Source organism: Calliopsis andreniformis, chromosome 5 (assembly GCF_051401765.1).
Source record: "Calliopsis andreniformis isolate RMS-2024a chromosome 5, iyCalAndr_principal, whole genome shotgun sequence".
Taxonomy (NCBI): Eukaryota; Metazoa; Arthropoda; class Insecta; order Hymenoptera; family Andrenidae; genus Calliopsis; species Calliopsis andreniformis.
Window position 1 is genome coordinate 18,895,094 of NC_135066.1, and position 16,231 is coordinate 18,911,324.

General features: G+C 33.2%; 1 protein-coding gene across 2 annotated transcripts in view; it reads left to right on the top strand.

The window, feature by feature from the left end:
* LOC143178800 (trehalase) overlaps positions 1–16,231 on the top strand; it is a 204,090-nt gene that overhangs the window by 75,848 nt on the left and 112,011 nt on the right. For both annotated transcript variants that reach the window (XM_076377648.1, XM_076377649.1), the window contains exon 2: positions 7,815–7,931. In XM_076377648.1, the coding sequence (XP_076233763.1) occupies positions 7,815–7,931 (117 nt within the window). The remainder of the gene's footprint in view (positions 1–7,814; positions 7,932–16,231) is intronic.

The window sequence follows — 16,231 nt, forward strand, 5'->3', positions numbered from 1 at the left end:
TATTACGGTTCTATTTTCTTGATTTCTGTCAGAGAAGCGTGTCAAACCCGCATATGCGGTCTATAAATTTCTTCGACTTGACGTTTACCCTTTAAGCGTCCCGAATACAAGATATTCTGTTACACGAATACTGTTTATCGTAAAATTTTTATCTGAAGAAAACGCTGAATGAGGTTATCCTTTCGCTCCTGCTAAATTTACGTTGTTATGTTAACGCACTTTCATGTGAAAGTTATGTATACATTTACTTTAATATTTTTGATATCTTTTAAGATAGAGAAGGGTCGTTAAGGATGAAATTGAATTTATTGATTAGCTACATAAAAAAATGGTTTTAATATTTTTAGTATGGAAATATTGATCCAAACCGACTCATTTTTCTCGAGGCCTCAGTACACTGGAAAAAATTGAAAAAAATAATTATTAGGATTGACAATACAATAAAATTATTACAACTAAAAAGCTAAAGTAGAACTTTTTCATTATTTTCGTATGTGAAACCTATTCACCGAAAACGAACAAAGATGGAGAAAAATGTTCGTGTGCATGTGTTGTCACAAACGATTTGTCTTTAGTTAGACAGTATTTTGTATTTTGTACTTACTTGTATGGAAATATGTCCTTTAATTCTTATCACATGTAAAGTTAGACTTGAGACAAAGACTTTAAAAATTAAATGTTTGAATATTTCAAAGTGTGAAAGCTTGAATATTTGGAAGTTTGAAAGATCAAAACTGAGGAAATTGAAGATATGTATTTTAGATGCGTTGTGGATGGGACTTTGAACTATACAAAATTGTAGAGGTGTGCAGGATACTGACTTTTCGGTATCAGGACCAGAGACGGAATATCGAAGCAATACAAGCGCCCGGAATCTCAAGTTGCTTCGGGATCTCGAGTCATCCTGAGATCCCGATTGCCTTACATACTCACAAACAAATCAAAATACGATACAGGGTCTCGTTTCACATTCGATGCAAAGATTTCGTTGCTTTTAATTTGCTTCCGGTATTTACATAACTAAACACTTCGCAATACTAAAGAGCCCGCACACGACCAATAATAATTAGCCTCAGTGTTTCAATGTCCTTTTTTCAGAAATTAATGGAAATATGATTTTAATTTTGTTTTCTAAATTTTATTTATATATATGGGCATCTCCATTAGCGTACAATTGTAAGTAAATACTAAACATAGGGTGAAAACAAAATGTAGGCAGCGGACATGGCCTATTGAAGTATTATAATAGTTGGTTGACTAAATTTTTGAAAGTTAATACAGTTCCGGAAAAGAAATTATCCGATTACAAAATGCGTTGGCATCAGAGAAAACACGACTGATAGGGTTTGAAAAATTATAACTTGATTTGTAGTAGTTAGGTGGAAAGATTCGCATAGATCTAAATAAGCGACTTCAATGGTATATAAAAATTAATCTTTTCTAGTAGATATGGACAATGCATGTCGTTATTGATTAATTTGAAAAGAAAAAATATGTCCTTAGCCGTCCTGCGAGATTCAAGCGATTTTCTGTTTAATTGATTCATAATTGGTTTGTAATTATGATCACTAAATGACATCTGTGTTCGAGCCTTAAACGAGGTCAGCCTTAGAAACCTATGCTGAATCCTTTCAAGAAGCACTCTATGTTTAATAAAACGCGGTGTTAAGGCGATCATAATTTTGTGACATTTGGTAGACTAGGTTTACGATACAGACGAGTAGGGCCTGCTATTTTTGAGGAGGTATACTATTAGTTTATTGGTAATTATTTGTTAATTTGCATTGAGGATCAAGGACCTTAGAAGTCACTTCATCGTTTTGCGATTCTGACGAACACGTGCACTTTGGAATCCCGAGTCTCTGGTCAATAGCAATTGACGCATCGTAAACCTCAAACCCGAGCGTATTCCGTTAACGTGCTACCCTTGGGGTCCGTCGCCCCTTGGGACCTAAGGGCTTGGGCCTTTCCGGGGTGATGTCACCCCACGGAACCTAGCCACCACCCCCACACGCTATCGACAACGGCTTCCCTCCCATGTCTGTGGTGAGAGTTTTTGGGCATAACCCACCCCACAGAGGTCTCCCTCGAAGGAGCAACCAGGGCTCCTATTAATAAATATTTCCTCCGTCCTCTAAGCTCACTTCTGTATAAAGTAAGATCTATCAAATAAAGAATTAGATACAACTTAGAATTCATCGGTATCTCTGATCCTTCGAACTAATCCCTAGTCGGCACACCAGGTGCAAAAATTCAACAAAGCCAGAAAGATCTATTGATCAACTGCTAGTCTAAACACGCGGTGACCAAATAATAGAAGTATATTCTAGACGAGATCATATGAGTGAAAAATACAAAGTCTTAAGAGTATTTACGTTTCTAAAGCTAGTAACACAACGTTTAATGAAACCAAGCGTTTTGTAAGATTTGTTGACTATACGTTGATAATGAGGTGAGAAATCTAGGAGTGAGATGAAAAAAGAAAATCACCATCGAAAATACTACATTAGAGATAAGATCATTGGTTACTAGATCTTAACGACTAATTCTACCAAACATCTGTCCGATTATTCCCCATTGTATCTTATAAACATACGAGTTGGATTAACAATGACCTTTCTAAGAGCAAAAACTTCTCTGAACCTGACTTTGTTGACACCATGAGTTTTCGAAGGCAAATTTATATTCATCCTAATGACATAATGGAATTACCACCACACAGTAAAATCAACCACAATGATACCGTTTACTGGATATATTTATTAATAGGTACCATCAGCTGCTTAAAATATAAATTAAACGGTCACTTGGCTAAAAATTATTAATAAAATACAAAAAAAAGATAGATGAAATTCAATTAAAGTCATAGTCAGAAACCATAAACAATAATTCAGAAGAAATAAACTCAGCATATTATGTAAGTAAATATAATCCCAAGTATATTGTGTTTGATCTTATTTTAATTAGAAGACCTTAAAAAACACGCTTGTTAAAGTTTTATTGTAAAATTACCAAATTACGGAACTTTCATCTTTATATTAGTGTTGTTTCATCGATACACGATCTCGGATATGGCTACCCTGCTCGGTCCCTACTTTGCTGTCGAATTTCGGTGCACCTCGAGAGGGGTCCTCCTTCAGTAGTGGGAATAACTAGCAGGCAATTACACCGCAAACAGATTCAGGCGGTTATCCAACGTTTAATGTATTTGACTAATGACTAATGACATATTATCATGTCTAATGACATATGTATGTACATAATTATACATATAACCGCACATCCGTTAACTTTGTCCGAATGGGAGCAGGCAGTGTATATCTTGATATAATCAGCAAATTCGGTTATTTTTTCTAAGAATATTGTTTTATAATATAGTAGGTGATTTGATGGAATTGTTAAGGAATCAATTATGTTGGGTGAATCAACTAATCAGACTGGATTAGCTGGAAGTTGATTACATATAGCCTAGATGAGACATATTCAATCTTCTTCTGTGAGGTATATCGTATAAGATCAGCTCTCCAAATCATTGACACTGATGTTGCAACCAAATATATAATACTCACTGACTCCACGAGTGTAACTGAAAGCTTGAAAGCTCAAACAACCAGTGATCCAGTTATACAAGAAACATTAAACGGACTATCATCAGTGAAAAGGAATAACAAGGAAGTCATACTAGTCAAATTGTTGACAAAATGATCAAACCCATCTCAACATTGTCTATATCCAATCAATGTACCCAAACTTCACATAGAGATCTTAAAAGTTTTCTAACAAAAACAATTATTGAAAAATGGAACATTTATTCGAAAGGTCATGCGCTTTCAAAAATTCTCACTGTGAGGAGTAACATATACGAATATTCAATAAACTTAACAGACGCGAACAAACAATCATAACTGAGAACAGGACACATAAAAATAACCCATAGACATAGCTGTCCAATGATTTCGTATTTTCTTTCTTTTGTTACAATAAAGCAACAATATGTATTTACTCTTAGTAACTAAACGGTAGCTTAATAAGCTGTTGACAACATGCAAATTGTTACATGGTATTAACAAAAGCAAAGGCCTGAAAAACAATAATTATGTTCTTGCTCTTCGTCTTTCTACATACGATTCCCTATTTTCGATTAGTTTGTCAATTAATTTACATTTCACTATTTGAAATAAGTAGAAGAATTTGTCTTTCATAAAAATTCTGACACAAATTCTAAAATTTTGAAATCTATGTAAATTCTAGAACTAATACGATCAAAAACCTAAAAATTCTAGAATCTAAATTTAAAAAATTGTGCACATCATTAATTTTTAGAATCAAATAATAAATTGGAATATTTAAGTATATTTAATAGATTACATTACCATGTTCAACCTGGCGTAATACACATCTATTGATAAAAGCACACATTGTGAGCTAGCGGTGTGTAACCTACTGAGTTGAACGTGTTAATGTAGTTTTACTGTTTATTGTCAATACCTTGGTTCTATCGACGTTTAAAGCCTCACGGAAGAATTTAGGTCAAATTGCGATTATAGCTAAGTGACCTTTTGAACTAACCAAAATCGGATCACACTTAACTCAGAGGATAAACCAATAGCAATGTAACCACGTAACCAAAGAATCGATTTTCACCAGAATAATAGCATTGTTGTTACATGTCATTTCGTTCCATTGCTTTAAAGAGCAATTTATCGCAAAAAAATTATACATATAAAGCTGAAGTTATGGTAGGTTCTTGTTATAGACTCATGGTTCATTGATGAGCTTGTACTACATTACTATAATTACTATGTTGTGCTCTATTACCACATTGTATCTACTATAATGTTATATTACTATGTTACTATGGTATAGTATGTATATTAAGTAAATGCACATATGTATATTAAGGGGTTAGATCCAGATATGCCAGGGCAGCGACATTGCCGACAAAATCAGGTAGAAGCTGAGGTTTACACCCTGTCAGTTTTCAGTTTTCGTCGTCATATCAGAAAGATTTGAGCTGGAAAAGAGTTCATTTCACAAAAAAAGGTTCAATGCAGTATGGTCTGATCATGATTTAATAAGATTTTGCTGATACTTATTATTACGAGCGTTACAAACTATAGCAAAAATCGACAATTCACAGCTGCCAAATTTAAGCATTTTTACGTAATTTAGAATATTTTGAACGAAATCATGACCAGACCGCGCTGCACTAAACTTTTTCTTTTGAATGTAAAGTTTCCCAGTTGAAAATCGTCTCATATAACGATGAAAAGTCGATTCCCGTAAACCCATGCCTCAGTATTGCTTTTTGCTGAGTTATCGATAAAACAGAGTAGAATACACGACAAATTTAATTGGACTTGTGTGAATCAGACGACGCCTAATTAGAAAGGGTAGCAATGTGGAATTGGATACTGTAATACCTAAATTGGCGACGTGAGTTATGAAAATTTCCTCCTCCATCATACACATTACCGAACCAGCTACGTGTAGCTGAGTTCAGTGTTTCGGACAACTTCAGACAGTTTCAGAAAGTCAAGAGGGAAGGCGAATGTAAAATGAAGCTTACTCCCTCGCTTCTGAAACTCAAACGTTGACCAAGTCGTGGGCAAGCAGCACGAGTCACGCGCGAGCTTTTCGATTGTACAAATATTTTCTCTTTCCAACTTACAATTAGAAGGGGACTCTTCAGTACGATCCTTAAAGAGTTGCATAAAATTTTGAGAGATGAATCTAAAAATTAAACGATGACATTTTGTGAAATATTTCGTGTTTGTGCGTATTTCCTAGTAATAAAACATATCTGTACGTAGCTGTAGCAGGACGCGTGGTTACAACCGAGAGGGTATACATAAAATAATAACATTAGCACCACTTATTTTTCCATGTATGTGTGTTTGAAGCCCAGTGATACTCAAAAACACACATATCGGATAAATTTTCACATTCAATTTTTCTGAAAACTAAAAATCTTTTTAAAAAGTTATGTTCTTTACCCTCAGTATTTTTGTATATAGAATCACCCGTTTCCCAGTCGCACAATACGCCCAGCTATATTCTATAATAGCAAGAAGTTAACACTATCGTTAAAATAAGCGATTGGGTAGATTTGCAAATAATATTTTCATTGTAAGTCATACGTTCCAGGTTTGAGAGACAGGATGGTAAAAACATTTTCTTTTTCTTTAAAGTATTTAAATTGCGTATAACAATATGTTACAAACATTGTGACTTTTTTATACAAATTTTCATTCATGAATGCATATTTAACACATTTTATCGAGGAATTTTCACTGCCTAGACGCAGCGTCGAAACACGCACAACGTAATGTTTTCGTGTGTATGTGATCTAGTGCATTTACTTTTTCATGTGTTATATGTGGTTGGGCGCATTGAGTACGCAGCGTTTGGTCACAACGGCAGACGCGTTATTTTAATTCTCTGTAAACTCTAGATACGTATGTACATGTACTTACTTTAGAGAAAAATTCAAATATATTTTTAAATATGTCTTTATTAATGAAATTTTATACAAAACAACTGCAGTATGTGTGCTATAATGAGATATGCAGTCTATATATTTTAAAAGGACAAGAAAGTCCGTACTGGGTGTATCGAACGTAGAATTTACCACTTAAAAAGAAATCATCATCTGCAGCTAACCAACAGCCTTCATTAAAAATCCTATTGTTAATATCCAAAGAGATGTATCTAGACTTGTTTTAATTGTTCATAAAAAAAGACACATCCCTACAAATTTCATAAAAATCTCTGGGGGTCTCACCAGGTGGTCATTTGTAAGATAGGGTATAAAAAATATGTACGTATCCATTATTTCACCAGAAATTCCGTACGTACAACGGTGTAATTGAACAGAATAGTATTAGTAACAACTACCGAATCGGTAGAAATCGGATGAAAGTTTGTTAAGTTATTGTTAGGTTTTAATACCTAGAGTGTGAATTATGTAGCTATATTATTATCGGGATAAATGTGAAATAAATGTCTTTGCAAATACTTAATCCAAATATTTTTAATTTTATCTGTATTTAATTTTGCATTAAAATAAAACGATACATTTATTTCTTATAATGGGACTCTAAACATTTGTGACGTATCGGGTCTGTTGACAACTAGATCTATCACTGCCGCCTTTTAACAAATCGAAAAAAGAAAATATTTGAGCCATTGAAAAAATCGTACCCGACTTCTGTCACTTGCCGGCAACTTGAACACTTGAATCTCAGTGCTTCAACACCGAGAGAGTAAGAATCACATTTATCTTCTCTTTCGATTTTTCACAGGTTGCAGGTCTTCGAAGCGCCGAGCTCACGTACTCGTGGCTCGTATGGTAGCATGTGTAGTAGAAGGGGAAATTTTGTATGTCGCGTTTCCAATTTCGGATTACGGATAAACATCCGGATTACACTCCATCTTGCCATTATTAGACGGCCACGTGTCTGTAGATAATACTATTCCTACAACGATAACTGTAACAGTAGATACCGACCTGTCAATCTCGGAAAGTCACATAACTACCGTACTTCCTTAAGCTAAATTTATAATGGCAGGGATATTATTAAAAACGTAAACAATAGAATATAATAAACAATATTGGTTTATTCTTTGCAATTTTCAAAATATAGCGAATATAATAATGAATTTACAACAAGAAGGTACTGTATTACATAAATTTCGTATAAAATAAAACTTATTTTTTGTACAATAAGAATCAGATTCGTTTATGCATCAGGTAACAATCAGTAAACAAAATAAATGATCGAAAATTCTAATGTACGCTTTTTGATTTACAGTAAAATCTATTGCGATGGGCTGTTACTGGAGACCATACAAAGGTTGCGTGTCTTCCATGACAGCAAGACGTTTGTTGATCTTAGTCAATTACACGATCCTGAAATCACTCTTAATAAGTAAGTATCAATTAATTATGTATTTACAAATGTAGGACCGAAAACTAAGAATGTCAAAGTACGACATGCTTTTTGAAGAATATGAAGAAATAGAAAAATGTAATAATTAATTTAATCAAAATGGTTTTTACATTAAATGCCATAATGAAAGTATGAGAAATCATGTACAATATTACCTCGATACAATTGCATCTCTACATGTATTCATCAAATGAAATTATTCAGAATAAATAAGTACTACTTGCACTGTTACTCGCACCTTTGACAAGACTAAAGTGAGCCACAAACACCTAGGTTGACTTCGAAAAGCTATTTGTATTATATCTTCGATAAGCCTACGACCCGTAAGCCTATAACGGAGAAGCATTGTATAATGTAGAAAGAGTATCACACAATATTTTAAAGCAAATTTAATGTCTGAATTTTGTTTAAATATTATTTATCCAAGTAACTTGTACCTATGAGGTAAGATGACTGCGATAAGATGGTGTACCGGTCATCTTATGATGTCATGATACATTTGCTTCATAATTTGTGTATTCTACAGTTATCTACGTAAATGTCACGAAATCACATTAATAATTAAAATACAGCAAACAAATTTGGTCACAAGATACTTTATTAACTGTATTACATGACATAAAATACATTAATGTTTCACTAAAGTATAATATTCCCTAAAGTATAAAGTAATATATAAACTACCCTCTATCCTGTAGGAAATATCGCCAGGATTATATTCATTAAATCAATACAACCATCTTACCCCAGTATGCGAACTATCTTATCCAGTAGTCGGGTAAGATGACGACGTTACTCGCAAACTAATTTTTTATTTTAACCTAAACATAAGAGTAAAATTATTTTTTGTATACATATTTTTGTTCCTAACATCTGTAAGATTGTGTCACTAAAATAGTTTTTTTTGCATAAGAAATGTATAATAAAAACTACACCTATTTTCGCTTAGTATGGTCATCTCATTGCAACTTCCCTTCGATAGAATTTTGTGCACTCCATTCTTTTCTGGAACTATTCTATCACTTTACCTAGTTCTCACTTTTGAAAAAGCTAGTTTAAGTTGTTATGTGGTGTATAAATTAATCTACGAAAAGAATTTCTTAAATTCTCGAGTTTGTATCGAGACACTAGGTACTACAATCATAAATATTGTTATTCATCTAAGAAAAAGAACCGTAAAGACGTTATTACTCATGAGACAATGTTATATTCCTTCTTTCTGGTTTTCATTCGGCATGCAGGGTATTAGTTAATCTAATTAGTTGAATGAGGTAAAACCAGCTACAATTTACGTTACTTTACTTTATTTAATCAACCTATTCATTGCAAAAATAAATCACCTAAACTTGAAAGGAAACCATAATAGTTCATGATATCAAGACACAGCACATGACCTTTTACAAGAAGTGGTTAACAAATTTTGTCGAACATAGAGAACCTACAATAAATGTAATTGGCGATGCCACAGAAATAGAAGGAATTGGTATTGGAGACATTGAACTTGAGGCCTTTGATGGTGAAAATTGGAACGAAATAGTATTGAAAAAAGTACTATATGTACCAAAGATAACCTTTAATCTTTCTTTCGTGACACAAATGTCGGATAAAGGATACATACAGAGTGCAGATGCATAGAAATCGATGTTTAAAACACCAGATAAAAAAATAGCTATAGCCAAGCGTGAAGGGGAGTTACATAAAATGATGTTTTGTTGGGATAAAACCGATAAATGCCTGTTGACTACCACTATCAAAAACTGGCATGAGAGATTAATCCATCAAAATGTCAAGTACGTCAAAAATATCCTGAACAAAAATTGTATAAGTTACGTTGATGATTGGAATGACTATGTATGTGAGGGATGCGTGTATGAAAAACAACATCGCATTTCTCATTCCATAAACACAAAAACTGCGGAAGAACCATTGGATCTAATTTATGTCGATTTATGTGAAATGAACATTTTATCTTTAGGAGGAGCAAAGTAGCTTTTACTGTTCAAAGATGATTTCTCACATTTTCGCACTGTCTATTTATTAAAAAGAAAGTATGAGGCTGCTACTAAACTAGACGTATTTATGAAGATGATTGGAAATCTAACACTAAGTGCACATTCATCACAACAAAATGGTCGAGTAGAGAGAGAGATGCGAACAGCCGTTGAGGCAGCACGATCGGTCATGCATGCAAGAAACTTAAATGAAAACTTGTTGACTAAAGCAGTAAATTATGCAGTCTTCACACTAAATCAAACGGGAATTAGCTCCTTGAAAGGTAAAAGCCCCGTTGAATTGTGGTTTGGACGTGAAGTAAATATAAACAAATTGAGAAGTTCTGGATGTGGTTATTATGTATTAATCCCAGACCACAGACGAGTTAAAATTGAAAGGAAATCCAAGAAAGGGTTTCTTGTTGGATATGATGTGGACTCTTCGTGCTATAGGATTTATTTGTTAGATGAAGATGACGTCATTAGTTGTGATAATGTAATCTTCAATAAAAAATTGAATGTTGGAAGAGACTAGACAGATATTGAAATTCTAATAACAGAGAATCCGAATAAAAATTTGGGAAACTATTTCGGAAGTTCTGAATCTGAAAGTTTGAATTACAGAAGTTTGAGCGACAATCAATCGACTGGTAGTTCTGATCAAGATATTTCGGAAGACTCAAATGCATCATCCGACACGAAAAACAGAAGCCAGGCTGTACGTTTAAATCTACGTAATCGCAAAAGCTTAAGAATGTCAACCAGATTTGTCGATTACAAAATGAGTCGCACTCAAACATAAAAGAATGCTAATATAGCTATAATAGGAAAAATGCAAAATATTTCAGTTTCTGAAGCACTGAAAACTCAAATGGCATATCTGACGAATTTGAATCTTTTATTAAATTGAAAACGTGGGACCTGGTGAAATTGCCAGAACATGCAAAACATTTAACTTGTCACTGGATATTGCGTGAAAAGGAAGATGGTCGACTGAAAGATAGGCTAGTTGCCAGAGGTTTTGAACAAGAAGAGGAAATTGATTACTCGGAAACCTTTAGTCCAGTTGCTTGTAGCGCATCAAATCGATTGATTATCAGTCATGCAGCATCAAGTGAAATGAAACTGGTCCCATTCAATATAAAGGCGGCCTTTTTGTATGGCGAACTGAAGAAGTAAATATATACGCAACAACCGGAAGGTTTTAACGATGAGACTAATCGTGTCTGTAGATTAAGGAAAAATTTGTATGGTCTGAAACAAGCTCCAAGGAACTGGAATGAGAAATTTTCAAATTTTTTGAAAGTATTAAAGTTCGAAAATGCCGATGACAATCCCTGTATCTATTACAATCAAAATAGAAGCATCATAATTGTTCTGTTCGTTGATGATGGATTTGTTGCTGGACAAACTAGCTCAAAAATTTGAAATTAAATTTGACAGAAATCTGCTAAATCAGATGTCATATCTTGGCATGAAAATTAAAACTAGTTCTAATGGAATCTTTGTTAGTCAGTTCAAATATACGGAAAAGATTTCTTCGCGATTCAAGTTTGGTGAATCAAACTTCACATTAACGCACATGGAACGTGAAATGATTACAAACGAGGAAAGTTATGTAAATGACAGATCACTAAGTAAATCAAAACGTATCGAGAAGCAATAAGAAACCTTTTGTATCTGTCCACGATATCACGTCCAGATATCTGCTTTGCGGTAAACTACTTAAGCAGATTTAATGATAAGCCTATGAAAAGCCATTGGCAAATGGCTCGAACTGTGTAGTCTTAATTATAAGAGGAGGTCCTGTAGTATAGTATACTTAAAAACAGCGTCTTGTAGCTACATCCCCTGCTGCAGCAGAGTATCGAGCTGTTGCTGCGGCTGCTGTTGATGACATGTGTTGGATTCGACGTTTTGGAAAAGAACTGAAAATTTTTGATTTGAAACAACCAATTACATTATGCGTGGATAATGAATCGGCTATTCACATGTTACTAAATACGCACGAAGGAAAGATCACAAAAGAGAAGAAACACATAGATATCCTGAGGAAGTTCATTCAAGAACATATAAACAGAACTATAAAATTAAAACTTGTCATGAGTTCAAATCAATTGGCTGATTTACTGACTAAACCACTGACTCAAAAAATATTTGAGGAATTACGCTCTGAAATAATTAACGAGGAGTGTTAAAAATTAATTATTTTCTTTTGTTGATTTGTTTTTTCTTTAAATCTATTCCTTTCTATCTAGCTTAATCAGCTAACATTAAATTTAATTCTGATTTGAGTTGCCGCGCTTAGAGTATTACTTCTCTTCTTATTTATATACAAATATTCAAATTATTAAAACATTATTCATATTGCAAATATAACTGAGCAGAACTTATTTCTCTCCATCATTCCGTGGATCAGAAATTCATCAAGAAATAGTACGAAAACATTTCAGATAAGAGAACAAGTAAATAAAATTAAGGTTAATACGACAACGGAGAAAGATTTAATCATTAAACCTTTAAGGATTGATTTTGACATTATTGAATAGTGTTTTTATTTATCTACCATCCAAAAGTATACATTTTTCCTGTTATTTGTTATCAATTAATATACGTGTACAATAATTAAAAAAGCAGTGTGTTTAACTTTCAAGATATCTATTACTATTAATAAATTTATTAATTTAACGAAAATATGTCGGAAGCTCTTAGTGTTCTTCTTAAAACATACTCGATTCAATTACTAACGTACTAATTATTAACAACTAATCAAATACTGCCATTTCATTTACTGCCATTATTTAGTGTAAGGCTTCGTTCAAATGATCAACTACAACTTCCACCAATCACTATCACCCAAATACTAAATAAAAAAATTCAATCAATCGTTGAATTATGATTGTTAATATTTTCTATGATACCTATATTATTTAGAGAATTATATTCTATTACATCAGTTATTTAAATGTTAAAATTATGACTTCTTACTCAGTAGTTTGTTTTCTTTTTCACTAATATGGAGATCAGAGTTTTTATTCTCCTAATCAACTTCAGATTTTTGATAATCCTAAAGAAATGAAATACTGCTTTCTATATTCCATAAATTACACTTCTCATAGTATACTGATATTCTTCCTATTTGACTTTATAATACTTATTCGTTACTTTAAGTAAAACAGTATAGAATGACAAATTCTTCTTCGACAAATGTCGGTAGTTTGGTACTTTACGCCATGCATGTATAATCAATAAGGGCACAACACTACTGTTTTAGGTTTGTTACATATCAATTAAAGCGAGTAACATTTTACAATAACCTTAGCGTAAAAGAATAGTAGATCTTTGTTTTTTATTTACATTGTTTAATGGATATGTCAATTGCTCATCTCTTTTGAACGATATATCGCTTCATATGAACTATTCAAAAAGCGGAAAAAAAGAGCACTTATTTATTACTTAAAAATTAAAACCAAATACAGAACACGTGATCCTGTTAATTATATTGTTGTTGCTTCTAATCAGTATGTGGGTAACATGTATTTCTTTCACGATTCTATGTTAATGATTAGGAATCACGTGGACAAAACATCTCTTACTTAGAACCACGTAATTATAAATGATTCTAATTTAAGTCTCGTCCTTTAGTAGCACATTAGGTTTGTGTAATAAATTCGGTTTAGTTCGTGGTACGGGTCACTTTGTAATACTTTTTCATTCGTCTCCAAAACGGAAACCATGCGTCCAGTTTATTTAAGAAAAAGAGGAACGGATACATAGTATTAAGGATCTAGATTATGTAATTAAAAGAATAATCGTTAGAAATAATGCGGTGAAATGGGAAAGTGTTTTGGTTCCAGAAAAGCATTTCTTTGTGTCATTTTTCGTACTAATTTTATAGAATTACGTGTTTACGTATTATGTATGATTCGAAGATAACTAAACTGTTGAAAATGAAAATAAATGATCTAAAATTGATACTTTATTAGGATTTGATCATAAGATTATCATACGAAATAATAGCAATGTTATTTTTGCTTAAGAAAGGTAAGTAAATTTTTTAACGTAAAAAAATTGGTTACGTGGATTCTGCAAGAAAAGTTATTATTAAAATGTAGAAGAATAAAATGAAACACAATGGATCCAATGTTACTTTTGTCGTGTTTGGTATCAAGTCGCACGGTAATACCACGACACCAAGCAAGTATACAGCAGTGATCATTAGAATTACACCATCTTGAAAGTGTCATCGCTCTTAAAATTGCACCATCTTAAAGGTGTCACCCTTTTTAATTTAACTGCCACGAAAGAAGTAGTTACCCAGTTAAACTTCATCTTGGGGAACCATCAATTTTTGACTTCTTTTTATAGCTATCGATAGTATTTAACAAGTAGAATACAAAGATATCAATTTTAACTCTAAGAATACGTAATATTACTTAAAATTTTGTTATTTATAACAATTTAGAGGTATTTATTTCTCACGATTATAATTATTTTCATATTCAACAGATCTTACTTTTAGCTAGTGTTGTAATTCTATTGACCATTAAAGTACATAAAAATATGTATAAGGTTACTTATTTTACTTCAAAATCGGTACAGACATTCTGAAAAATAAAACTGCAGCACACGTTAAAGATATTATTTGTTGGATACGAAAATACTTGTACTGTTATCAAAATTTAAAGTAAAGAAAAGGGATATCCTTCCTTAATAACCAATAACGCAGATGATTACTTCCCGTTTGACACTTAAATTAAATGCGGTGGCACTTGTGGTGCAATACAAACAACCAACATAGTATGCTTACTATCGGACCGCTTCACATGCTCCGACGGAATAAAGGAGTCCTCCGTACATACTATTAACAAGAAAAAAATAATGCTAAAAGTTATACTTTACAAAATAGCATCATGAGATTTCAGCAACAGATGCACCGATTTTGATGAGACTAGGCTTATATCGAAAGATCGTACCCACATTATATTGCGATAATACCATTAAATTTTAGATCTGAGCTATGGATCTAATGATATACTGTACTGTCCCGTAAAACGATCAAGTTCCAGTCCTCGGAAAAGGCTCGTGACTATCCCCGCCACTCAGTGGAGGTCCTCTTGTCGAGCGGCCGAGAGGGTCCTTACAGCGACGAGCCATACATTTTTCTGTGTGCTACCAAAGTATCGTATACCAGAAAAAAGACAGGATTTGCCATAAAAATGCCAGGGAAAAGATATTTGTTCTAATTTTGGCCTTGAAGTTCCTCTACATAGATGCAGCGTGCATGGAGATATACATTTACAAGTCATTCTCCAATTTAACTCTTAGCCATGCACCTTTTGTTCAGTCTAAAACATTAATTATAGTTACAAATAGTAATTATTTTAATGTTAAGGATAATATATATATACATATGTACAACGTTTATATAGTTACTTATACGTAACATATACGAGGTATAACAGATGATACAGCCTTCGATTTTTTAAAGGATAATAAGAAATCCAAATTGAAGCGTAAAATGTACTATAACGCAGTTCCCAGTTTGTCTTAATTTTGCAATAGAAAAATTCTCTATTAAAAAATAGAGAAAGACCTTTTCAAGATGAAACAATTCCTAATGTTTTAACTCAAAAATCAGATAACGAAATTGCACGTGAAATCAAAACACGGGAAATGGCCTTAAAGTATGCGATCTTATGGTTTTAAATTCAAGAAACCTGTAGCAAAATCCCATCGGCTTTCACGCCCAAGAAAGACCGAGGATGTAAGCCATACTCTAAGTAACAGGTTAGATCGCTAAATGTCTTGGGAAAACACATTTGGCGATCTAACAATTAAATGATAAGTGTAAGTCGAATGTGTTCTCCTGTCGCACATGACTCTGGCAGCACCGAACGAAAATTATGGCTCGTCTCTATTCCTCGCTTTGCTGTGCCGAGGATGAAAGGCAAAAAAATAGTATACCAGTCCCGTAAAAGAGCTCCACATCGGGACTGTCCACGGCTCTTTTACGAGACACTACTGTACTTGGCATTCTGATTACTACCGTGCCGCTTCATCAAAAGTTATCCGTCTTTGAAAATGCGTACCGCGTATTTTAACGCTATATTGGCTTTGCTCGGTGTCATACGAGACTCAGTCGTTAAAGAAGCTTATGTCTTTACCGTTCATAATCCGCCATTTTAACGAGACAGATTAAGATATAAATTATATTCATAATTTTCTTTATTACCTAAAAGCATAATGTCATTTAATTGCATCCATTAATTAATTGCATCCATTAGT